A 26,409-nucleotide genomic window follows, 5' to 3' on the forward strand; every position below is an offset into this window, starting at 1 on the left:
AAGGCAGAATACTGTGTCCTTCCTGATCAGCCAAGCAGAAATATTTAATTACAAAACCAATTCTGAGGTGGCAAGTGTATCACATCTGACACAACCTTCCTCCAAGCAGAACAGGATATTTTCAGAGGGCGAAGAAGAGGAGGAGTGAAGAAGGGGAAGGTATAAATAAAACGACAGCCTTGATTCTGGGGGATTAGGAGGAAAAAAAACTTTAGGATGGACAGAATGAGAAAGAATATTAGAAAAAACTAATTTTGAAGAATAAATGCTCAAATATATACATACTTGAACTTTATGGTGTTATGGTTTATGATAACTGCAATAATACAGATGATGCATATTGTTTGTGTGAGTCTAAGTAAGACTCTGACTGTTACGCGTTTTAAATTAACACCTGGAACCTCTGGCTTCAGGTGTATTGAACATACATGCTTTGCTGCAGACAAATGTGACTTTTATACATTCCGTTGTAAAACTGCACCATCATCACTCGTCTGCTCCACGGTGACTCTATTGTATGTTTAAGCCCTGGTATATTGCACTGCTAAAGCTCATCACGGTAAGCGTTTTAAGTTAAGGAGCCTATGGAGGCACTTAAAGCAGGAACTCAGAAAAAGAAGCAATAGGTGCTGCTGACTGTGCAAAGATTCCTCTGAGACAGTCCAGTACAAGATGCTGGCAGGCAAAGTGAATATGGGATGCCATTGCAGAAAGGCTGGAATAAAGGATGAACATCTGTCCTTAGAATAGACCAAAACTCCTCCTGTCCAAGTGGGAGACTCCACCGAGGATGATTGGAAATTACAGGGCAAATGATCCTGTGAGACTTCCAGCTCCAGAATGACAATCAGATGAGGACGAACCAACCACACACTGTGGGGGGAGAACACCACCAAGGCAATGACGCAGAAGGGAAAGACACCGATTCCACGCAACACCATGAAACTCAAGCATGAAGTAGATCTGCTCCCCAAGCCACCCACAAAACAAACAAAATGGAAGTTGAGATATTTTAAATACATTATTTATACCCATGGCAGTAATCTTTGACTTTCTATGCTTCATCTAACCAGAATGTAGCAAAATTCCTGACTTGAATGTGACAGAGAATGCATAGAGGGAGCCAAAGATTAGGGCGATGACACTGATCCCTTCCAGCCTCAAACACCAAAAGCTCATTGCCAAAGGTAAACGATCAGAATATCAGTGGAGATATACAAAACCTGGCCCGCAATTATAAAGTTTGACTGTCATAAAGATTTTTGATTGATTTTTAAGAGCTATCCACATTTTCAACAGGCTATATCTAAGGATGTCAATAAAAACGTTTATTTATACTCCTTTTACATAATTATATTATCTTTTCATCATCTTTCCTGACCCATTTTCAATCAGAGAGAAAATATCTGGTTTAAAATTATTTTGATAACTGTAAACATGTTTTGCATGAACCCATTCAGAATTAAAAAAAACGTTAACGATTGCCATTACCATGTTTTGAGAAGTTAATAGACTGGTTTGAACATTGAAGAACTGAGCAGAGCTTATTCTGGCAGCATTCAATTGTTTCTTATCTGGGGGTGAACAGCTGCTGCAAGCTGAAAACTTTTTAAAATAAACTTCAGCTACCTCATACAGAAAAGAGTCACCAATTGTATTTTTTAAGAACAGATTCTAGCTTAACTCCTTTGCTGTGTTTGTACCATTTTGTAGGATTCATGTTGATTTGTGTGACGTCATGTTAACTGTGAAGTTTTATCTCTTATTGTAGTTACATTTACAGAGCAGACATTATCTTTAAATTTAATAAATATGCCTTTTTTCTCAATTGATATTGTGCCTTAAACCTTGACATATTACATATTCACACATTAGATTAATCATTTTCCTTTGGGGTTTATAAGTTTTGTTGTTTTTTTTTAAGTTGAAGTGAACTGAATAAACAATTCAATTCACAATTTTGTCAAAAAATATACAAGAGGTAAATTTAAATGTTGGTGGCAGTGGTGAATTTAGAAAATAAAGACATTTTTAATCTGCACTCCGAAGTTGGAACTAAATATTGCTAGTCTATAATTTTCAGCAACTTTATCACATCATCTTTTTTGAAAGGAACAATGAATTTAATTGTTTAACATCAACATGTGTTTTTTTCTTGTTTGTTTTTAAATGAATCCAAACATATTTTCTTCTTCTTGTGTTTTTAAATGTGAATATTTCTGCACTATTTCATCAAACGTAAGAAGTGTTTAAAAGAAAGAGTTCATGTGGAAAATGGCAAGAAACGTTGACCTTAAAGTGACTAAAGGTTTACATACATCTATGCATTTCTATGGGCATCCATTGAAAGGCGCCTGAGCCCTCGGAGAGCTGACTGAAAGGACCTGGCAGTGTTCTTATCTTCCTCGCGTTGCTGTGTGACTCACGGCATTAGCAGGCAGTACAGTCATTAGGGGCAAGAAGACCTTTCATATCTCCGTCAACCCCACAGCCCTCCTCAGGGTCGGCCAGCAGGGACTCGCACGCTCCCCGCCTCTTCCCTCCTCTGAGCTTCGGCTTTTTTGTCTCAGTCCCTCGGCCCTCCATTGTGCCTCCGTCTGGCACTGTCTCACACAGATTTAATGTCAGGTGTTCTCTCGCTGTGTTAAATAAGTCATTTTTTTCTGTGCCTGAGGGGGAGACAGCCCATGTGGCCCCCTTCAACCACATTCATCAACCCCTGCACAAAACCACTCGCACACATGAGCTTAACATGCGCTGTTTATGCGTGGCAGACGGCAGCGCGGAATACGAGTGTTGGAAATATAAGAGGTATTCAGGTGTGGGCTGCTTGGCCGCTATTGGGACATATCACCTCGTCTCTTACTCCCCACACTAGTTTGTTGACACCCACGTACATTTAGTGAGGACGCAGGCCGCGGTGTTAACCCACAATGGAGGGACAAGTTTTAAGCAGGAAGAAATTATTCTATTATTTCCTTCCTGTGTGAGCGAGTGGCTCATGAAAAATATGACTTCCATAGATCAACTTACACTCGAAACTGTGTTTTCTAGGATGGATGATGCATGCTGCGGTTTCAACATGCACTCTTCAAATGTCTTATCCAAATTGTTCAAACAAAAATAATTAAAGCTGATTTTTTTTTCCTAAAAAAGTTTTTCATTTTGTAAGTGCAAGATAACAATCAATAAATTAGAAACTTGTTCCGCTAAAGAAACAGCTTGCTGAGAGGTAAAACAGCATGCCAAGTTAAACATAATGAAAAAATTAAATGCCTGCCAGTCTTCTCCAAAATTGCTGATATTTTAACATACATTTTTCCTCCCTGTTAGTTTTAATTTAGACAGACACCTTAGTTTAATAGAACTTTTAATAAGCACTAGTTACTAATCTTTTCTACATTTGCAGAATTGCCTTTAGCATGAGGCATGTCATTAAATCAAGTAGAACAGATTTTTTTTTCTCTCTCATCGTTTAGGAACGTAGCATCTTCTGGGGAGATTGAATTTAATTACAAAAATCAAATCCTCAATTAGGCATAGACTAGTTTCCCATTCCAAGGTATTAAAAAGTTTGAATTTTAAATAGGTTAAGAAATGTCCATCATGCTGTTCCTACAGGATAAAGACTTTTCAATGAGATGCCAGAGAAGGTGACCAGAGTGTGGTGATGCGGCAGAAAGTGGACCGACTAAAACAAGACTACGCCACTCTCTTATTTATGAGGAAACTAAACTAAAAAAGTGACGTCCATCACCCTGATTAGCTAGTTAATCAGATATTAGCTGTACAGCTTATTAAAGGGCAGAATTACATAAAGGAGTAATATTCTTCACAATAACCAGATTTTACACATATTACTATATTTAGCAGGTCTATGTATTCGACTCGAAACAAGAATAAAACCAGGGGGTTGATAATACAATATTTTTTGATTATTATCTGAACAGATGTAGAATTATTTGCAACCGCTTTGTTTTAAATTGAAGCAGTAAAATCATTTTTGTTTAAAAATTTCTGTTTTAAAACAGTGGAGCCATGAAAGTTGTACTCATGGCTGCTGAAGAATGATAATCTCATATTGACTTATTTGCAAATTGAGGAAAAGAACAAACTGGACCAGTTGCACACAGTACCACGTCAGATAGCTCAACACGACTCCAAGCAAAACTGAGCTCAACTTTGACTAGAGTCTCTGATGAGACTCATTAGCGGTTGGATTTGAGAACAGCTGACTGCAAAATCCCTGTGAGACCTTAACATGTATAAATACAAGAGAGACGTATGAAGAAACTGCATCTTGCCTCATGTTTGCCCTTCATCCTGCAGATCCTGATGTCATTTTTGTTCGACTCCCATGTTCTCTTCTGTAAAGGAAAAGAGACCCAAATTATCTCAGTTCGTGAGCTGCACACGCACGTCTCTGCAGACACAAAGCAATATCTCTACAGAGGTTGTAAATGCTACGTGTGTCTGTCCAGGAGACGTACTTTGCTGTAAAACATCTCATCCCCAGCACTGTTGTCCAACTCCACCCGGAAAAGATCATCCCTGCACAGAGAGACAAAGAGAGAGAAGGTGACTGAGCTGGGTTCGCCGGTGCAGCATTATCCGTGGTTTCAGAGGCACAGGGCTACATTAAGCAGACCATCAAGCATTACTGTCTATGCAAGAGTAGAAAATGGATATTATTGCAAGCTCAGTGCATGATGTCCCCCAACCCCTACGTACGCAACCGCTGTGTATCCTTTTCCAGCCACTGTACAAGTCTGCGTTCTGAAGTTTGTGATTGTAATGTGACAAATTGCGAAAAGGTTAGGGTGGTATTTCTGAAACTAAGGTGCATAAAAACTTAGAAGGAGAATATTTCTAAGTTGTGCAGAGTTTTGCACAACTGCGAAGCACAGAAATCGACAACATTAATTTATTAAATCTAACTGATCAGACAGACCTTCAGATCAGAGTTTTGTGAGGTCTTCCACTTGTCTGCAATCATATGAGAAACGATACCAAACTAAGTTGCAAAGCCTCATATTCCATCTCTCAACTTTTTCCTCTGATCATTAAACTTGACTCGCTGCCTTGAATTTTCTGCTCAGCCTCCCAATTCAGGCTTATCAGTCATACTGAACAGCCTGTAATTGAATTAATGAATGATTTAATCAAGTGGTTACACTGAGGCTTTCACACCCTCACATGCTGCCCACACGTAGCCCAAAATCCTAACACCGTGAATAAATTCACAAAACTCCAAACGCCACGTTATTGCACTTTTAATCCCCAGCTAATTGTGTGGCAACCTTGGATGTTCCTGTGAAAAATGCCGACCGAACAAGAGTTATGCTGGGCAGATAACGGCCGTCGTTTGCATATTGATTAAGGCCTCTGTTTCTGTTGGGATGGATCTGAAGTGCGGGCTTCAGCTGAGCACAGGGCCGCGCTCTGATTGGCCTTATCTGTAAATCTCCGATAGCCGAGTTAGTGCTGCCGTATCGATCCCGTTTCTCATCCAGCGCCGCCCCTCGTCTGTGCCGCGTGTTTGTTCTTGCTTTCACCTTTCCTCTGACGGACGGAGAGGTTATCTCTGTGTACTACCTATGCGAATCCTGTTAAAAACTGAGAGCGAACATCGAGACTTACGTGTGGATTTACAGCGGATTTTATTAAATGAGAAAACTTTAGGAGTGAGCGTCTCTTGAGACTGCAGGTGCCATCAATCTCCGGAGTAATTTATCTTTATTTCCTGTTGTTCCGTTTGAAGATTGCCACCCTTAGTCAGCCTCGCAGAGCTCAGGGGAGAAGAAGCGTCGGCTCAGTGAACCCCCTGCTTAACAGGTCAAAGTCTCAAAAGGGTGTGGAGCCGAGAGTCGGGGCTAATCTCTCCAAGGCTTTGCCTCAGCAATGCATCTGAATAAATACAGTGAATGGACCTTTGGAAGAGCTCTGTAAAATCATGCAGCCATTGTGGTTTGAAAATGTTAGAAATATTAAGTTGAAGACTGAACCAAGAAACATTTTGTGATCCCTGAAGCAGTCAATGGAAGTGTGAGAAATCACATGTGTCAATCTGTAAAAAATATTAATATTATTCTAAATTGCAAAGCATATTTGTTTTCATCGCAGAAGAACCCTCAGATAGCTCTTCTAGTCTGTTCCATTCTGTCTGAACAATACAAATGACTCACTGGCTCTGGGTCTGGTAAAATTGAATGGGATAAAAGAAAAAAAAAAGAAACTCCTCTTATCTTTATTAAAATATTTTTCCCTTAAACTTATTTTAAAATGCCATGTAATTATTATGAAAATGAGCGGGGACACGTTTGTAAGGGAATGAAAAAGAGAGAAAATCACAGAAATGATAATCTGACCAATTAACTGAGTTTTTGCCCCTATAACTACATTTGATAAGAAAAAAGAAAACATTTAAGTAGGAGTGGGTGCTCTCATTACAGGGATCATAAAAGTATGTTTCTAAAAGAGCAAAAAAAAATTCTCTACATTACGCGAGCAGGGATTCAAACGGCTCACCTAAGTTGTTTGGTAATTGAATCTTAATTAGAAAGACTGTGTGAGCATTTGTTTAAAAGACATCTAAGAAATAAATTGTAGTCGAGAGTAATCTCCCTTTTCAAGAAGGTAATTCAGTGTTTCCTGGCCAACTTTATAGAACATGCCCTGAAACTTCTTCTTTAAGAAAATTAAACCAGTCCTTCTTAGATTAACTACAACATAGAGACTGCAGGATCATTTCTGAAGGCCCTCTTGTTGAACCGTTGAGTATTTATGTATTTGGAGGCGATTAACCAGATGTTTCGATAAGCCCAGGTAGGGAGTGCGTTCCCTCTTGGAACAGCCCATGGCTCCTCTCATCCTCATTAGCTCAGTTTGGTCTAACATTTTACACCAAGTTTCATATTTCACTCTGCCAGACCTTGTTTTGGTATTCATAATATGCGTGTCCCCCATTACCTGTCTCGCGTTATTAATGGCCTCAACCCCTCCGACCTCAGTATTAGAAAGTCAACATTTGCTCCAGATAAACTGTCAGCATTTCCTAAATTTTTACTTGACCACCTCATGAACCTTCTTCTTATAGCTCAGCCACACAGCAGCAGAGCTGAGGTCAAGACCTCTAAAGCCTCACATTTTTCTTTTTTGGCTCGCCTGTCTTTAGTAGCTCCTGCGCCGCAGCTCGGTGTGCGAGCTGCAGAAATACTTTCTAGTACACTGAAGAAGAAGTCACTCTAATGAACAGAACAAGGATGGATTGAATCTTGTGTCAGACCGACTTACAGTGTTGTGTTTAAAATTGAAAATAAAGATCATTCAATTTTAGGGCTTGAATTGTTTGTTAAACAGAATCTTCTATTCTGTGAGGCCATCAACAACAATAAAAAACTAATAAAAACAATTAAAAAAGCACAAAAACACAATGCATTCACAATACATGAGAGGGTTGTTCAATCAAACCCAGGTAAACAAAAACTGCAGTGATGAAGGAACAAAAAAACAAAACAAAGAACAAGTATTGCTGATGTCAGAGTCGCTGTATTTGCAGTCTTTAAAGACTATGCTATTGAAAACCAATTAAATCATTTTATTTAAATAATCCCGTATTTCAGCGCCGACTGTGACGCCAAACCTGAAAGAACACATTTACATGCAAAACATCCATGTTGCTAAAATTCAACACTATAAAATGTGGGCGTCCTCTCATCACCTGTGCGAGTCAGTCTTTCAAACACACTTCTGTCTGCATTAAAAGTCTGTCAGCTCCGTCAGACTGGCAGCTGGGACCTCCTGGCTTTCCAGTGTTTATACCAACCAAGTTTCATTGTAGCTGTCTGCCGCGAAGCATTTGACCTGACTGTGACCAGAGCAGGACCCCTGTTGACATCCGAGGTCAATGTCCGTGGGCTAATAACCGACCTCCAACCTGGAAGTGAGACAGCAGTTCAAGCAGACTCGCACACAGAGTCCATTGCACAACTGGAACAGTAGCTGGCTTTGTCCTATTATATTGTCAAATATAAACACTTTTAAAGTGGCTAATATTTGCACGGATTAGCCTTTCGGATCCGAGTGAGAGCTGGAGCCCACAGAATCCACCGCTGCTCGTCTTTACAGCAATGAAACAGGGCTTAACGCAGCAAGGTGCTTACTCCCACCTGGCAGCAGGCAAATACATAGTTTAATTTCATTTAGGAAGGCTGGAAACAGAGCAGGGAGGGGTAGCTTCTCTCAGCAGGTGCTTGCAGCAGGGATTTAGCTCAGCTTGCAGTCTCAGGAGCAGCTATGCTAACAGTGACAGGACTCAGGGATGATTGGGTCGTCTTATCAGGCTGCGCACTCCGTGGGAGCCTCTGGCAGCTATACCCTGCCACTACACGTACTTATATATGCATTATACATTTTAACACTCTGTTTCTGACTTGGCATAGACACGCATTCACGCGTGTATCCGTTTCTTTCAAGCTTAAATGAAAAAAATGAATGGGTCGTGGTTTTCCTCTCTCTTTCTTGGTGTTTCCATACCTGTAGAATAATAAAATGACTCAAAGCAAGTCCACTTAAAAACATCAAGTAGGCAAAAACATCTCAAAAAGTATTACATCATCTACTAATACAAAGATATGCTAGAAGAGATGACAAGTGAAGTTAACATCTGTCAGTTTGAAGGGGGTTTTATAGAGAAACCTCTAAGGTTTCAGGACTCCAGTGAACCACAATAAGATAAATTACATTTCTCAGGGTTGATGACCACCAAGAGCCAACAAAAAGCTCATCCTGAACAACAGCTCATCCTTAACTTCGCTCAGTTAAGGTCAGAGGTCATGACTGAACAGTGAGAAAGAGAATGGGCAAAAAAAGCTTCCATGTGGGAGCCCCAAAACCAAAACCACTTCTGACCAAAAAGGACAAATAAAATTTACAAGCAAACAAAAGATGACACTTTAATAATCCCCAAAATGTCTCAAAAGTATTCTGTGGACTAAACAAACAAAAGCGATGATGCTTTGCTGCTTAGGACTTGGATAACTTGCTGTTATTAGTGGAATCATGAATTCTTGAAGAAGAACATCTTGAACCCACAGGACTTGCCCATAAATACAGCAGAGCAATGATTTGTAGCAAACCCTGCAACGAATGGCTACAAAAAGTCGGCTTAACCTATTAAAAGTTGGTACTTAAATTAGATTGCGATGCCTTGGTGTGACTTTTAACAGCCTCTTCATGAGAATGCATCGATGAATGTGGCTGAATTAAGTGACAAAATAAAGAGCAAATCTGTAACCGGGTTTTTTTTTTTTTTGTTTTTTTTTAACTACTATACCTTTGCCCTCTTGCCTCGTATTTATTGCTGCTGAGGCAGGAGAGTATTTTACTATCATGAGCTTGGTAGAAACATTGATATCCCATTACCTACTTAGTAAAAAAAAATGTACTGCTGTAAATCACAGTGAACATTTTGCAACACGGTTCACGGTTCTGGTTATATTTTAGCACAGAGCTTCAGACAGCAGTAGCTTTGGCTGCCTCAGACAGTTTTATTAGCAGTCTGTTTAAAAACATGCGTGTGTTAGCTTATGGATTGTCTCAGTGCAGACAGAATGGCTGCAACCATGTTACATCGTTTGATAAATTTACTACCACATCCCATGAGTGAGGGGGGACCCGCTGGGGGCCGGGGGGACCGGGTCATTTCCTCAACCACGGTGTCTCTTTATTTTTGGAAAACACAAACTTCTTTTTCTTGATCAGGAAAAAAATAGATCGTGGTTTGAATTATACTACCATTCATCCATTCAAATTTAGTCCAGCTGATGCTTGTTTTCTCAGACGTTGAAGACGTACTGCTGCAGTTTGAACTACAATGAGCTGTTTGTCCTTCGCCTTCAGTCTTGACCACCACGGTGGCGGGTCTGCTCGGGATCAGCACATTCCGCAGACTCACACACATGTGGAGAGCATCATTCCACTTGAGACAAAACAAGAACATGCTTGACCTGCCATTTGTTGGTCAAAGAAAAGGTGTGCCCGGACTGGCACCGATTTTTTTTTTTTTTTTGTAAACGAGGAGTGGCATTTGCGATTTGAGACACATGTCCTTTCGAAAAGGACGCACCAATTATTCTAGATAGGCTACGACAGATTATGAGACGTGTGAAAGGTTAGTTGGCTCCTAACACCTATTTTAACATTTAAAGGCTGGCAAGGTTTCTATTACTGTGAGGACGTGAGAGGAGCCCGACGACAGCTGTGACTTTAAGGACCGTGTCACTAAGGAATGGTTAGCGCCTGTTACCTCTCTTTATTGGGGATTAAATCAGTGCAGTTTTACATACTGCTCAAATGCAGACCCTAAGCCTGTCTGTCTATTCCTACTTACAGTCGTTCGAGTTGCACGGTGCAAATTTTTAATGTTACGTGGCATCCCCTTAACAACTCTGTGTTTTTTAAGGCCTGAGCTTTCCTTAACTTGCTGTGTTTTCTGCAGGAACACTGGTCACTGAGAATAACATACTCAGAGTGAGGAAAAGATGACAATTTGAGGTAAAATACAGCCCTTCAGAATCCTGCATGTTTGTCACACCTCGTCACTGCCTGACAAGGTGGGAGGATCGTAGGTCTCCTGGCTCGGCGGGGTTGAAACCTCATGCATGTGGGCTTCCACAAGCTGTGCGACTGTGGAAAAATAATGGTTTTGCCTTCTCATATCAGATTGACCAAGATTCTGTGTAGAGGTTGAACTAAGGCTACGATTTAACAGTTCATAAAGCTTTCACATAAATGCCAACACTGCAGTTTGCTAAAGTGTTTGGGTAATCCAATAACATTTAATGACTGTGAGGAATAAAACGCCAATAAATGAGGTATTGATACTTGACATACGTGCTGAAAAATTCAATCACTGCATGAAACTGTGCATTTGAGCTACATCTACACGCCTTTGAACCTTTTCACGTTTTTTCGACGCTAAAGCAACAAACTTTGATGTACGTTACTGGATTTTAAGGTAGCAGGAGCAACACAGAGCAGCACATAACTAGGAAGTTGATGGAGAATGATTCACGGTTTTAATAAACAATCTTAAAAGTGCAGAGCGCTTTGCGTTTGAAACCCACTTTACCGATCCCCATAAATAAAATCTGGTTCAATAAACTGCTTTCAGAAGATAAGATAAATAAAACACTACCTGTGCATAGCTTAATTTTGGAGTAAATACAGCTGTTCTTTGAAGTTTTGATTTGGAGAAACTTATTTGCAGTCAGATGTCGGAGATATTTTAGACTTGAACTGATGAAACATTTCAAGTCTAAAATATAGTGCATAGTGAAAACAGGAAAAGTAAGAAGAGAGGGGAGAAAAAGCAAATCTCAAAGAGTAAAGCCTTGTGAAAATAAACAACTCAGCAGCGCCGAATGTAATGCACATATTCTGCCGCATAAAAAGCCATTGTGTTCATCCGGACAAAGGAAGCTTTCATATTTTGTCAGCAAAAAGTCAGTCATACACTCCACAAAACTGCCTTTACAGAAGAACGTCAAAAAAAGAGAGCTTTCTAAAGGCACTCTGTGCAGCCATGAAGACTCCTTCCATATGCATAAGGGTGGAAGAAAACACTTTAAACTGAACATAACCCTGCACACAAAATGCCCATGGTGAAAGTTGGTGGTGGCAGAATCATACTGTGGGAATATTTTTCTAGAGCATGAGAAGAGGAGCTGATCAGATTTTATGAGATTAGATGGAGCTAAAAAGCAATCCCCCCAAAAAAAGACATTCCTGCAAAAGGTATTGGGACTGGGCAGAGGTTCTGGCATAATAATAACCCTAAAACGTCAAAAACATCGCCAGACAGAGCTTCAAAGGAATGGTTCAGATCAAGCTGCCACAGTTTCCTGAATTTTAAATTGTAAAACTAATTTGTAACTTTGTGCAATCCAATCTTCATTTTACTTTCCAGTTATGAACCACTTTGTGCTCTACAATATCCAGAAATTTGGAAATGTAACACGGTGGAAATGCAACAAAGTTTAAGGTTTTCCAAGTCCCACAAATTTCACAGGTATAATTGTAAAACACAGTTGGTTATTGGATCCACAGTCCTATGTGTGAGTGTGCGTGTTGGCATTTCTTGTACCTGGCACCGATGTAGAGAGTCCGGTTGACCTGGATGATCCTCTGGATGTGCAGAGGCTCTTGTCTGAGCCACGTTTGGTGCGGTCGACCCAAGAACGCGGGGTATCTTCTTACCACTATTGGTCAACAACAGGGAGAAGCACATAATTGTCTTTAAAGTAACACTTGGTTTTGCCAATGAAAACTGAACAATAAAAAGGCTTGGTTTGAAAGTTCAGCATTTATAAGAAATATTCATCATAAAGTGGAACATTGTGTCTTTCCGTTTACTGGCTTGGGCAGGGGATTCAATTTAGAGGAATGGTTCATTTACTCCAAGATTCAGGGTTTTTTTCCCCATGTTTTGTTGAATGGTGATTCAAAAAGGAATGTGCAAACATCAGCATCTTCTGTATTTTAGAGAACACTGTATTCTTTGTGTTGAGGGGAAAAGTTAGTTTGTAGTGAGATGAAGGGAGAAAAGAAACAAAATGTCGGAGAATAAGGCAGCTATTTTTAAATAGGCTGGATTACGGCTAAGAATCCTGTACAGCTATGTGCTTTGACCTTCACCTTAGATGCAGAGAGAAAGTTTGCATCTGACATCCTTTCATCATCTCTCTTCTCTACCATCATTACTTTTTTATATCCCCCTCTATAACTCGGCTCATCTCTCTTGGTCTTTTTAACCTTTCTACTTCATCCTTTTTTCTTAAGGTGTTTACCAAAATTTCTTTTCACAAACAAAGATGGGCATCATTTGCTGATTCAAAATGTTTCCATTTCTACATTTATGTGTAAAAACTGTATGCCTAGATACAACGTAATATGCAGTGAAAGCCACTGTTGAGCAATACAAACCCTTATGATGCTTTTAAGACTGTAAACTCACACGGATGTCATGAAAACATTTTACTGAATTTCCAACCTGAAAATGAATCCGAATTGAAAATGAAGAGAATTTAAGTCACTTTGACTTGACTGGTTGTTGGTGCCAGATGTCGAGGTCTGAATATTTCACAAATTGCTGATCTGCTGGGATTTTCACACACAAACATCTCTCTGTTTAGCAGAGAATGGGAGAAAGGGACAAAACAGCCAGATGTGAAAAGAGAACTGGAAGACTGGTTTGAGATGATAGAAAGGCAAAATCAAGTAACCGTTTGTTACAACTTTGAATGGATAACACCATTAAACACCTTAGACCTTGAAGCAGACGCGTTACGACATCAGGAGACTGTAACGAGTGACGCTCATGTCAACTGGCAGGAAACTCTGGCTGCATTTTGCACAAGATTACAAAAACTGGACAATAACAGATTGTAAAAATGTTGCTTATTCTCAGTTTTAGCTGCAACACTCAGCTGGAATGGCCGGAATTTGAATTTGTCATTCACAGCATTAAGCCATGAATCTGTCTATTGTTCAGTAGCAATCGTTTGGGTGGTGTAATAGAGTGGGGGATATTTTGGCACACTTTTCACTCCTCACTACCAAGTACCTTCAAAACACAACAGCCTACCTCAGATTATTTGCAGGCCACGTATCGATCAGCTGATGGCTGCTTCCAGCAGGAAAACGCACCAAGTCAAAATGCTCAATTAATCTCAAACTGATTTATTGAGCAGGACAATAAGTTCGTAGTACTCAAATAGCCTCCACAGTCACCAGATATCATTGCAACACAGCACCTTAGCAATGTGGAGGACCAGGAGCTTCACGCCACGGCGGTGCAGTTAACTAATCTGCAGTGGCTTAGTAATGCTAGCATAACAAAGGTAATAAATGCTTAAAAAATAACTTAATTTTGGAACCAAAAAAGTGTCCAACCTGGTACAACCAGGATGTAGCTAATGAGGCAGGATAACCATGAATGCATGCATCATTCCTAACCCTGATAACGGTGTATGTCCACTTGCAGAAGACAGACCCCTTATGTATTTCTAATACTTATATTGCCTCATTAGATCAAGATTAGGAGGCATAACTTTGGGAAATATAAAAAGATGTGTGAGACTGCAATCTCTCATTGCGCAACATGCTGCAACCAGTAACCAGCACATGTAGCTGTAGCTCCTGATCAAAAGGTTTCCATGTAAAAGCGAGTGACGTTTTTGCTGAAGATTACAAATGATGTATAATCTCACATGTTACATGTATTACGTAATATGTTTCTAAGCAAAACCTTAAAAAGTACATTATTTCTCAGATGAAACTGAGAAGCAGCTACACATGTGCTTCTGATTACAATCAAAAGGAAAATAGTTTCTACTACATTTAACTAGGCTACATTTAACCACTATAGCAGTTTCTTTGCTAGAAATGGCTATAGCGTATGTTTTTCTATCATTATCTTTCATTTTGTACCGTTTTATGCAAGATATGGGACATGTACCAAGGTTAAAAATAAGTTCAAGAACTGTAAAAAATAAACAAAAAGTAGATTTCGCTGTTTGGAAACAATTATGAAAGAAAAAAAAGAAACAGACCTTTTGGCAGCTAATCATCCTTATAAAGGCAACACTATCAGAGCAGAAAGCTTGGCCTTTTAATCACCTAACATCAAAATGTGTTTTCCTGGTGTTACTATACAAATATAGGTAGACTTAGGCAAAAGAGACGATCGCAAAATAACAATAAACAAGTGTTTAATTCTAACTTTCATAACCAATGTATGTTATTTTAGCAGCACTGTTGCTTTTCTGTTTCAGATAAATTGCAATGTGGTCATGGTGTGCAGCTTGGTTCCAAATCTGTAAGTTAATGGCGTATTTTCTTTTTCTCTCCTTTGTAGACGATGTATGTTCCTCTTTGACCGTTTTATTCAGACTCATGTGGGCTGTTGATGAAAGCCGCCCACTATAATTCAGCTGATCCGGTGTGGAGCTCAGTAGCCTGACAATGTCTGCTCTGTATCGATGCTCGGGAAGGGTCTGGACTCGGTTGGGAAGCCATCAGTCACCATTATCGAACTATAATCAATCAAAGTCTGGTCAGAGCTGGAGACTGCCACACTGCCGTGGAGACGCAGAGTCTGAGCTCTGAAGGAGCTGCCGTCTCCTGAGGATCTACGCATGTTGGCGAGGGGAAGCTATGAATCTGAGAACCCCTTCTGACACGCATGGTCTCAATCCTGAACGTGGCCCCAAATCACCTGACCTGGACAGCAGTCAACACCCTTCGTGTGAGAGCCTCTGTGACCTGCATGACCTACGCTACGACCGTTCTTCGTACCCCTACCCCCAACTCTATTCATCACCATGCGTGTTTGGCTGCAGTCCAGAGCTTCCCACTTTGTGTCTGGTGAGAGAGCGCGCACAAGGGAACAAGAGTCTACAAGACAGAAAAGCCAGGAGGTCGTTACCTTCAGAGGGGATGAAGTTCAGGGGTCCGGGTTCCTCTGGGAACGCCAGGCTGGCTGTTCGGAGGATCCAACACATCAGGAACAAGGAGTGAGAGATCCCTGCCGCCATCGCAGCACCACTGCGGATTCTGGGAACAAATACGAAAATAAATGAAAGAAATGAGTAAAACACAACACTGAGCTACTGCACAGTCGGGTTGGTTCTCTGTACTGACGCTTCTTTTTATTTTGTACTCCCAAAGCTCCTCTATCTCCATGCTGAGATGTGCAGGGAGATAAGTGGCCACTCCAACTCGGGGATTAAGACATCCTCTGTGGTGGAACTAGTTTAGTCAGCTCCGAATGCAGCCTGATCACTGTGGCATCAAACATCACACCAATATGACACATCTGAAACCTTTGAGTAAGACACATGAGAGCAGAGGAGCGGCTAAAGATCTCGGGTGAAACAGGGTGGGGGGAGGGAAGAGAGAGATATGCCATTTACATGGATGAAACCAAATCTCCAAAGGAGCAGAGTGAGTGAAGCGCTCCAGACGTCAGGCATTATCTAGGATATGAAAGCGACTGAGAAGGGGAGAGAAGAGGTGGTTTACTAAAATTAAATGCCTTCCAGCGACACAAATCACCCCTCTGCCAGAGTGGCTTAAACTGATGGTGTTTTTTTTTTTGTTTTTTTTTTATCAGGCAGCACTGAGGTGCATATAGGCTCTGCGATGTAATTCATGTGGAAATACAAATGATGCCTAAATGAAGCTACCATCCACCATCAATCTAGAAAATAACTCCCCAGCTCTGCCTCTCTTTGGAGAAAAGCTCTTCTGGGATTGCTACCGACTTGAGCCACAAACCTCAAAGGATATAAAGTGGCTGACCACAGCCTCCGCGTCCCGATACTGCAATTTTGCTTCAAAAGCACATGTGTGACTCAAAGTGTTTCCAAAAGGCACTTTGTCAAGCTGTTACTGACTCATCTTTAAGAATGTGTCGGGTCTATCATCCACCGCTGGCATCAAATTGTGTTTTCACTTAAACTGCACACACAGTAATTTGAAGAATCCTGAAAATGAGCACTCCTCCTCTCATCGAGTAATACGATTTAAAAGTCTCCATTCCAACCAGTGGAAACGCAAAACATTTCTTGCAGTGGTGCGCAACTGCAACATCTCACAATTTGAATAGCCAAAGTTGAATTTCTTTATGCAAAATGTAGAGGCATTCCACTGTGGTTACAGATGTGCATTGTGTGAAACTATGCAAATAACCGAACAGTGGATAACTTGGAGAGCTGCCGAACCCGAGGGGTGCAATCGGCTTATGAAGGGGTTTACATTAAAAGGTAAAATCATGATAATTTTCAGAATATTTAAACAATTCCAGATAAAATTTTGCCACTAACAACAAGTTCTATTACTTCTATCCCAATCCTTAATTTGTCCTATTTTTCTCTAAGGCCAATTACTGAGGAGATAACTTGGGTCTCACTAACTGTACTGGTCATTCATGGAAATAATTATTCTCATCTTTTTCTTTTTTTTTTTTTTTTTGCTAAGAAAATTAAAAATTAGAATTTGTTAGGCCATAGATCCAATCCAAATGTAGCCTAAATAGCTCGTACTTCTGCCACAGGCTGTAAAGTGTTGTCATGGTGTTTTGTTTTTTTTTCTTTTACACCATCTATTGTTTATTTGGGTGAAAAGTATACATCATTGTCTTAATCTCAGAAAAATACAATAGTAATTTTAACAAGCACAAAAAAGAAAAAGAAAAAAAAATCATGTTCATGTTAATATTTTTGTTTGTTACATTACATTTTAAGTTAAATTAGTGCCGGCAGGCCCCATGTTTCCGTGCAGCACTGGATTCAAGCGAAAGTAGGCTTTCGCTTGAATTAATGGCACAGAGTCAGAAATGTGCAGTCTTTTTCAGAGACGTATTAAACGTCTTTTATTTGGTCTATTCAGTTCTGGAAACACAAGTAGAACAAAAAAATTACTGAATCGAGAAAAAAAAATGCATTAGTGGTTATCAAATCTGTAGGTCACGATCAATGGAGCCCAGCAGCTGTAAGATAGAAAGCCTGCAACAATGAAAGCATCTGCAAGGTCACTGAACAGTGCTAGCACATTCTTTCACATAACAAATATACAAGCAGCCGCTGCTTTATTTTTTCTGCCCTGCTGCAGAATTCCAGCTAGAGTCACAAAAATCAAAGCCATAAAAGAAAAAAAATAATTAAATCTTGCCTGGATTTAAGATTTCCATTTGTAACAGAGGCAAAGGGATTTACACCAAACATCGTCCTATGCTGGCTGCTTCAAGTAGGTTTTAGGTGGCAGCAGACACATTTTGTGGCTCCTAAAACAATCTGTGCTGACTGTAAAATGATGCAGCTTTGTTTGTTGCTTTTTCTTTGGTTTGTCTTCATTCCCAGCAATGATCCCCCATTAGTTACTGTTTATGGACGGTCAAAGAAAGATGTAATATGGAAGCAGATGTTGGCTGGAAAAGTCAAATACTTTAAAAGGCAAGAGTTTCATATTTGACAACAGCTGCTCTTTGTTTTCCGTTACTTTTTGCTTGTCGTTTAGCATTAGCTTCGGTCATTGTTTTGTTAAATGCAATTTTCTGTCTAAATAATTTAACGGCTATAGTGAAGTGTAGGTCAGAGCACAATCAAATGAAAGGTTTATATTGACAAATGTGTTTATTTAGCAACCTGACCAACCAAATGTCAAGCAAATGATGTTTTTGAAGTTACCGTGTTGTGACAAACAGCTTGCATAGATAATTGCTTAGACGGCCTTAAGTATCTCCACACATCTGGTTTGTCAGATAGGCTATTAATAGCATCCATATTAGAAAAATGTTGTTCTGATTATACCTTTAACACAAAAAACCTCCAACACAGTCAACCATTTCCAGTTTATTAGTGAAACAAACAAAGTTGTCCTAGTCAATGGAAAAAAAAATCATTGCTGATAAAAAATATCTTCTTAAATTCGGTAAATTAAGTTTGTATTTCTACTAAATCAGTTCAAGAGTACTTTGTAAATGCATATCTGTTTTCATAGACTAATAATATAAAGACGTGCAATTTTAGTGATTCACCAGCGATAGAATGAATAAAACTACTAAATAAAAAGCATAAGAAGAAGAAATGTATGGGTTATGATGAATACAACATCAACTTTGTTGTTTTTTTTTACTTTTAAAAACGTCTGACAGAGCAATCTATATTTTTACTTACTTTAACTGCAAGACTCAAGTCTAGCAATGTTCCTTCTTTTATCTAAGTAAAGACTCCACTGGGTTTTAATGTGCTTTCCATCTGAGATCATTGGGGTTTTTTTAAGTTTCTTTCTCACATGCTCTCAGTCTTCCCCCGAAGGATACAAACAATCATTGTGCAGCCCATCTCTTTAATGGAGTCACAGACATAACCTTATCAAGACACATAATCTTTATGGGACATTTCTCAAATTCCCTGGACTGACACCAGAATAAAAGTGGGAGGCATGCTAATTACTCAACACCCACAAGCAAAATTACAGGAGGTGAAGGTTAAAGAGTCACACTGAGAAGAAAGAAAGTCATTGGCTTGAAAGTGGTAGATTTAGAGAGAGAGATAAGCGAGGCTGAATAAGACGCACACAAAGAGAAGATGAGGAGTCAGAGAGATAGTATATCCAATCAGAGGATCTTTTGTTTCACCTATTAAAAATGTATGACTAAATGTCAGGCAGTATGCATTCGATTAGTATAATTAGACACCCTGGGCTATAGTATTTCGCCGGCCAGCAGAATAAGTAGATACACAAGTCATAAACCAAATGTAGGAGGGAGATATTTTAGCGTGCGTGTGTATGCGTAAAACTGTAATTATGACAAACGGCACCAGCCAAGTCCATTCAGAGGCATCTATGTGGGGTAAAAGCTGTACTTCAGCGTACTATTAACACTGGACAAGGCACGCTGCGGCTCCAATTTAACATTTGAAGTAAAACTCTTAATTGAACACCTGGGTGTCACAAACCTCTGTGTTCAAACTATAAATGTCAGCATGTTTTTTTCCCTGTTCATATGGAAGTTGGCACACAATATGAGCTTCAAGGACATGGAAAAAATTAGCGGAAAAGCGACTCTGTCGGAGGTAAATGGACAGTTGGAGCAACTGAGGAGGGATTTTGTTTCCAGGGCTTTAACATGCACAGTCAGGGAAGGCCTTTATTTGTAAGACTTGCCGGGTTGCCAAGTTACTGCTTGGTGTTATTAAAACAAATCGCAAACAACTGTTTGGTCGAGCGTAACTTGAGCTGAAATGTAAAAATGGGGAATCTCGAACCAGCACAAGATGCCACAATAGGGATGTGATCCTCCCTATATCAGGGGGTATTTAATATTTAGCATTTGCCAAAACCAATTCTTAATTCTACATCTGCAATATTTTACTACAGATATTCACACACAACACACCGTAAGTCACCGATGCCGTGATCCTTTTTACCTTACTGCTGCTCCTTGAAGCCTTTTCTGCTTAGAGTTTTCCTCAAAGTGCCTCGTTTTAGGCTTAGTTAACCAGAGGATCTCATCAATAATGGAGCTCTTTCGCTACCACCGTGATAAATACCAACATATTTCGTTTATATTGTTTAGTTTGAACTGTTTCGATTAGAAAATGCAAGCAACAATATCTGAAATGTTCCATAGTGATATAATGTAAACATCTGATACCATTACAGGTTTTGATGTAAATCTATAGACTATGGGGGATTGGGGTTAGCAGGGCAACTCTCGTTTCTGGGAAAAAAATCAATCGTAATTCTGTGCAGGACAGAACATAATTCAGCTATTTAACCATTTTAGGAAAGGGAAATACCTAAAACATGCAGGACAGGAGCTGACAAACCGGGCACAGACAACCAAGATCAGAGGCTTATTACAGTCAGCTACTTAAAGAAAATAAAATCAATCAATCAAGAAGGCAGCGATCAGGACCCCAAACTAATACTTAGATTTGAAACAGGATATCCCCGCTCAAAGGACAAACCAAGACCGGTTATGGTTTTCAATTTAGTTCAGTATAAAATTGAAAATATCTTGGTGTTTAATCCATCTGTGACCCCTAGTTGTTAGAGATCATTAAGTACCACTGAATGAAATTCTTCCTCATTCCTGCTGATTTACATTACAAATTAGCTGGAAAAAAAAAATCTATAACGTCTACTAAGCCAAACCTCAATGAAGACACAGTCAAGTCAGGTTAAAGCTCAAAGCTTATATTGGAAGAATGGGAATAATTGGATTGAAGAATGTCTCCGGTGCTAAATTAGATGCTGCTTACAGACGGTGACCCTGTATTTTCACAGGTCTGGTTGCTTTGCATGAAAAAAGAACACATCATCATCAAATGAAGACACTGATAAGCTCCAAAATGTTTTTGTTACTTATTACAGTTGCCATGGTGTCTCCTGCTTTCTCTTCTCTTTCAGTCTTTTTTTTTTTTTTTTTTTAATTTCAGCACCATCTCGTTATGCAGCGGTTTGGCTCTGACTGTGCCTTAACCCTCAGACTTGATGATGTATTTTTGTAACACCGCTGTGAGGGACTTGCAGAAAAAAAAGGGAAAGAAAAAAAAAGGAAAAATTGGACTAAAAAGGGGGTTTAAAGAAAGCCAAGATTATGCATGTCCTAGATATAGGAGCCTGGTAATGAAATGCAGCCAAATTAATGGGGGGGAAATGTAGGGTGGTGTAGGTTGGGGAATTTTTGATTAAAATATTTAACAGGATGGTTTCAACTATTATGCAAAAGTATCAGAATGCAATAGTGCATAATATAATCCTTTTTCACACTTGCCGCCTTGCTTCAGAAAGCCTGTGCAGAAGAAACGTGAATGTAAACATCCTCCGTTTCCAATCAAATCCTTTTATCACTATTCCACACTGCAAAGTGTTTTTTCCCCCCTCTGTTCACAGAAAATAAAAGTCTGCTATTTCTTATGTGGATTTCATATCTATTACAAGTGGCTTCATCAAGGCTAGCATATGCTCCATAACAACAAGAACAAAAAAACAAATGGTGCACTGTTAAAGGAGACAATCCACGAATTGAACTCCGATTCTGCACTTAACCTCAGAAATTAACTTTCTTGAGCTTCTAGTATTTAAGGCTCAACATTAATTCTGGGTTTGTCTGGCAGATGCCTTACCAGCTGCAGCAGTCTACAGTTTCAGTGGAAAAGCTCTGAGGAAAAGGTTGTACGTTTTATGTTTGGCAGAAAGTGCTAGCAAGTCAGAACGATGCGCGTCGTATTTAGTGGGTGAAGAGACGGATATTTTACCAAAAACATAAACAGAGAGCAAACCAAAAGTGATATTCATTAAGAACAGAATTAAGACAGCTCAAAATAAATTGTGCCATTGCTGCTGCATGATGAATTGACAGTGTGTCGCCACATATTAGCAAACCCGCTTTGATAAGACGATAATTAAGTGAAGTTTTCCTGGGCTTACAACTTCATGCACTTCCAAGCAGATAATTTGCATAATTAGTGCAGGTTTGAAGTTTTTTTTACAACTTCAGTCATTCTTTTGGTTTCTGTGAATTTTGCACTGATCTGAGTGGAAACATTTTCAAAGAGATCTACGCTCCAAGTCTCCCATTTTATTTAATGCTTTAAGGCAGTTTGTAATTGCGCTAGTAAAACTGGTTGATGCTGTATAAAAATCTTGTTTTTATTAGCAGTCAGAACCCAATGAGGGAAGAGAACTTGGTTGAAAAGCAGCCGCTTTTGCATGACTCCAACAGAGCGCAGCACAACGTAGCAGCTTATTTTTTTTTATTATTTCCCCTAAATGAAACTCATGCTGCTCCCCAAAGCAGAAATAATCTGGTAATTCTCCTGGAAGCTGAATGCCTCGTCTACAAACCTAATCAGATACAAACTTTCTCCACTGTGCACCAATGTTTAGCACTTTAGTTAAGCTCCACACATCTTGACTAATAACTCGCACAACATTGTCCACAATCCATGGATGTTCCTGTGTCAGAGAGGCAAAGTCATGCACGTCTCCATTTTGAAAAGGTTTTTGCTACATTGTAAAAACCTCGTTATGACGTGTCCTTTTTCTGATTCTTTCCAGAATTTCGTAGATATTTACCTGTTGTGTCAAGAGGAAAGTGCCACAAAGTTTGTTACTGGCAAGAAGAAAAACTATTTAGACATAATTCTAATGTACAAAGTTCATGAAACGTTAACCCTACAGGGCAGAAATAACTTTCCGATGATTTTGATGGGGAAAAAATCAGTTTTGCTTTTATGTAAAGATTAGGCTCAAAGGCTTCATACTCAATATGAAAATAAACAAAACCAGATAAACCCTCGTCAGTCTAAAAAAAACTATTAAAATGTATATTCACTTAACTTGAACATTTAACAGACTGACTTTATAATGAAGCATGATGTTCATCACTACTATTTCTCAAGTTCATAATTTAACACTTAAATGTTATGCAATTAGATTGCACACAGTTTTTCCAGGATATAAAAACTGCATTGTATTGTTTTAACTGATCCTCCCATCTATGTACTATATTATATTTTATGCCAATGCCAATACATTTTTAAAAAAAGGCTTTGATCTCAGAGCTCAAAGTTTATATCTTAGACAGTTCTGATCATCTGGGTTTATTCTGAGAATTGCTTGACAAATAATTTATTTATTTATTTAACTGAACCCTGGTCATGTGCTGCCCCATATAATCACAGTTCTGATAGCTTTTCTAATAGTGACATCTATCACCTTGGAATCACATTCATTTCTGTAACAGGTATAATCAAAGTATATGCACAACAATCAGCGCAGCAGTTTTGATTCATTCGCGAACAAAGCGACTCTTGGAGCCGACAAACGAGAAGCGTAAGAAAATCAGAGGAGAATGTCAAGATTTTGACCTTTATCTGATGTCTATGACTCAATGCAATCTTCCAGGTTTCCTTTAGATAGAAACTTTTTAAACTACTTTGGATAATTAACTGAGCTTATTGTACCATTTAATCAGAAGGTATATATAATTTAGTTGAAAACATTTTTCTGTAAAGTGCCTGGAGATGTTTGCTGTGAACTGGCTCCATATAAATACACGTCATTGAAATTGAGTTGAGCTGATGTATTTGCTGCATCTGTTTTGGTTCTGTGTTCAGTTGCTTGTCTAAAAGTTTGCTTCAAATGTTGGCATAATGAAATGTGATTATGGTTCATTAAAAAAAAGAGAGTTAAACCAGCAGGTACAATGCCTGACAATCGGGGATAGGACCCCTATCAGGACTTCAAGTCTTGCTCACCTTAAAAAGTCATGCTCTGTGGATAATTAAAAATATATTGAACCGAGGTCAAGACAGACAAGGCCTATTACTGTTTAGCAACTTTTATTACAACAACAACAAAACAAACTCAATAAACTACGGCTTCCAGCAATAAACTGCAGCTTCCAGCAGGCAGGGTAGTGGGAGACACTGCGATGACCTTCAGGCTTCTGAACATGAAACTGTGCAGGAACACGAGGAAGGATGTTATGTGAGCAGTTTTATGATTGTTCCACTTTCTCCATGTGGACTAAAAGACAGCTCATAGATTTCCAGCAGACTGGGCTAATCATCTTATTAGAGAGACGGGAGAGCCTGCTTTATGGTCTGAGTAAAATCAATGACAGGTGAAAGCCCAATGCTCCTCGGATCTCCTTCATTCGACAATGACACAAGAAACTGCGGGGAGAGGATGACGAACGGGGATAAAAAGGTGTGAAAAATAAGCCTGGGAACGGGGATTTAGGAGGTAGCTTAAAACAAACACCGCCACAAAAGATCGGTGGAGGAGGACACAACACAAGGAGAAATAAAGTGCAATCAAAATGAAATACAAGAAGCCAGCTATCCAAACAGAGAGAAGGAGTCACAGAGGAAATACAGAGGGGAAAGCCAAAATATGTGTGGAATGAGAGAGACGGAAAGGCAAAGACTCAGAAGAGGAAGAGTTTGGAGCCAAAAGGACTCGTGTGCTGCCAGATTTATCTGCACCGAGAGCCAAGAGCAGACTAACAGCAAGAACCTTCGAGCTCGTCGTTCGCCTGGTATGCAGCTTATCCAAAGAGTACTCCTCGTGTAGTGAGCGATTGTATATTTAAATAATTGCTGGGGTAAATCAAAAACTTCCTGCCGCAGGAAAGGTATCACAGTCTTTATCCGTGGGAATAAATCTCAACGGTATTGTTGATGTTATTGTCTTCCAGAATGATGTTGCCAATGGATCAGCATTATAAATCTGCTCATTTTTTGAGTATATTAAAACTTTAATACAAAATTTTAATAGATCTTAGTTTTAATGGTTGCATCACCCCCCACATTTTTCAAGGTCAGCTTTTCAATCCAAGTGTTTTCAGTTTTACTTTAAAAAAAAAAAAGACAGCACACCTCTGCTTGATTAATGGACAAAACTGGTAGAAATCCAACACCGCCTGACATCAGCTCTCCGCTCACCGAGGAGCATAAAGGAAGAATGCGAGGAGACCTTTGTTTTACTCTATTTTCAGACGTTAAGTGAACTGTTACTGGATCTTGTTGGTAATGCTTGCACTTAGAAAGGCCTCCGTGAATATCTTGCATGAGAAATAACAGCAAGGAGCAAAAAAAACTGGGAATCACGTTGACGGATGACTTAAATTACACTGTTATGACTGTTAAAGGAATGAGTGGTTTGAAATCTACTATATTTGACTTGTTCTTTTTTTTTTACCCTCAGACAGGCTTTAAGAAAAAAACGTGTTTTGTTCTAAAGGCCTCCAGGAAAAAAAAAAAAAATCAACAAAGCTTTTATCTATAAGCATTTCATAACAGATTACATGTACACTATATATATATATATCTATATATATATATATAGATATATATATATATATATATATACATACAGATATCTCATTCATGGTGACTCCACTATCCCTGTATGCAACATCAGCATAGCAAAGAGCTACTTAGGCTGCAATAAATATCAATATAATTATTTAAGTACCATGCATTGAGCGTCTCTCTGCCTGTAATATATTTGGTGATGTCTGTTTAATGCAACAAAAAGAAAAAATATGTTTCAGAAAGTCAGTCAGAAGAGAATCATTCTTCTCCACTGTCACCAGATGCTTGGTCCGGATGAAGGACTGCTTCCACGGCAACGGCTTTACGCAATTGGCTCAGCTTCTGTGGATAAATAACTCTTTACGAATTGGCATAAGATGATCAACTCAATTTGAGGGTAATATATTACAAAGAGGACAAGGCTAGCTTTTATCTAATTGGACATGAATCTCACAGTGCGACTGGGTTTTATTGGTTTCATTGGAAAGATCTGGGTTGAATTTGAGCCAAATTTGACTCTGCATAAACTAGATATGAATTGAACCTATGCCATGTTTTGAATGGGTGATACGTACCCACACACCGAGTAGGAATGGATACAAAAATCTGCTACCAAAATAGCAACTGTTTAGGAGATTTAAAGCAATAGTTATTCCACGTGAATGTTTGGGCTTTTCTGTATTTAACCTGAGTAAATATTCTTTCTTGTATCAACGGAATAAATTAGATAAAAGGCATATTTGTCTTGCACTGTAAACCAGCGCCAACAAACATTTCTTCTGGGTATTGTGTCTTCGCTTAAGTTAAACCATAATCGTCTGCCTCCATCTCTCTCAGGGCCAAGTGGAAAAAAAAAAAAAAAAAAAAAGCATCTAGGAATTCCCTCCACCGCCAAGTTATGAACACACAATTTCATCCCTTTCGCCTGGCACTTGAGTGACCTGAGGTCTGTTTACTAGAAATTTACATCAGCATGAAATCCTGGAGCCTTAGTAACATCACACATATTTAA

At 39.3% G+C, this 26,409-nt stretch overlaps 1 protein-coding gene across 1 annotated transcript in view; it reads right to left on the reverse strand.

Moving 5' to 3' along the window:
• sema6bb (sema domain, transmembrane domain (TM), and cytoplasmic domain, (semaphorin) 6Bb) overlaps nucleotides 1–26,409 on the reverse strand; it is a 113,809-nt gene that overhangs the window by 15,051 nt on the left and 72,349 nt on the right. Inside the window, exons 2-5 of the mRNA XM_081606460.1 lie at nucleotides 15,488–15,615; nucleotides 12,146–12,260; nucleotides 4,491–4,551; nucleotides 4,305–4,367 (exon numbers count right to left, since the gene is read on the reverse strand). Coding sequence (XP_081462586.1) covers nucleotides 4,305–4,367; nucleotides 4,491–4,551; nucleotides 12,146–12,260; nucleotides 15,488–15,596 — 348 coding nt within the window. The 5' untranslated portion in view covers nucleotides 15,597–15,615. The remainder of the gene's footprint in view (nucleotides 1–4,304; nucleotides 4,368–4,490; nucleotides 4,552–12,145; nucleotides 12,261–15,487; nucleotides 15,616–26,409) is intronic.

Source organism: Poecilia reticulata, chromosome 4 (assembly GCF_904066995.2).
Source record: "Poecilia reticulata chromosome 4, P_reticulata-male-v2, whole genome shotgun sequence".
Lineage (NCBI taxonomy): Eukaryota > Metazoa > Chordata > Actinopteri > Cyprinodontiformes > Poeciliidae > Poecilia > Poecilia reticulata.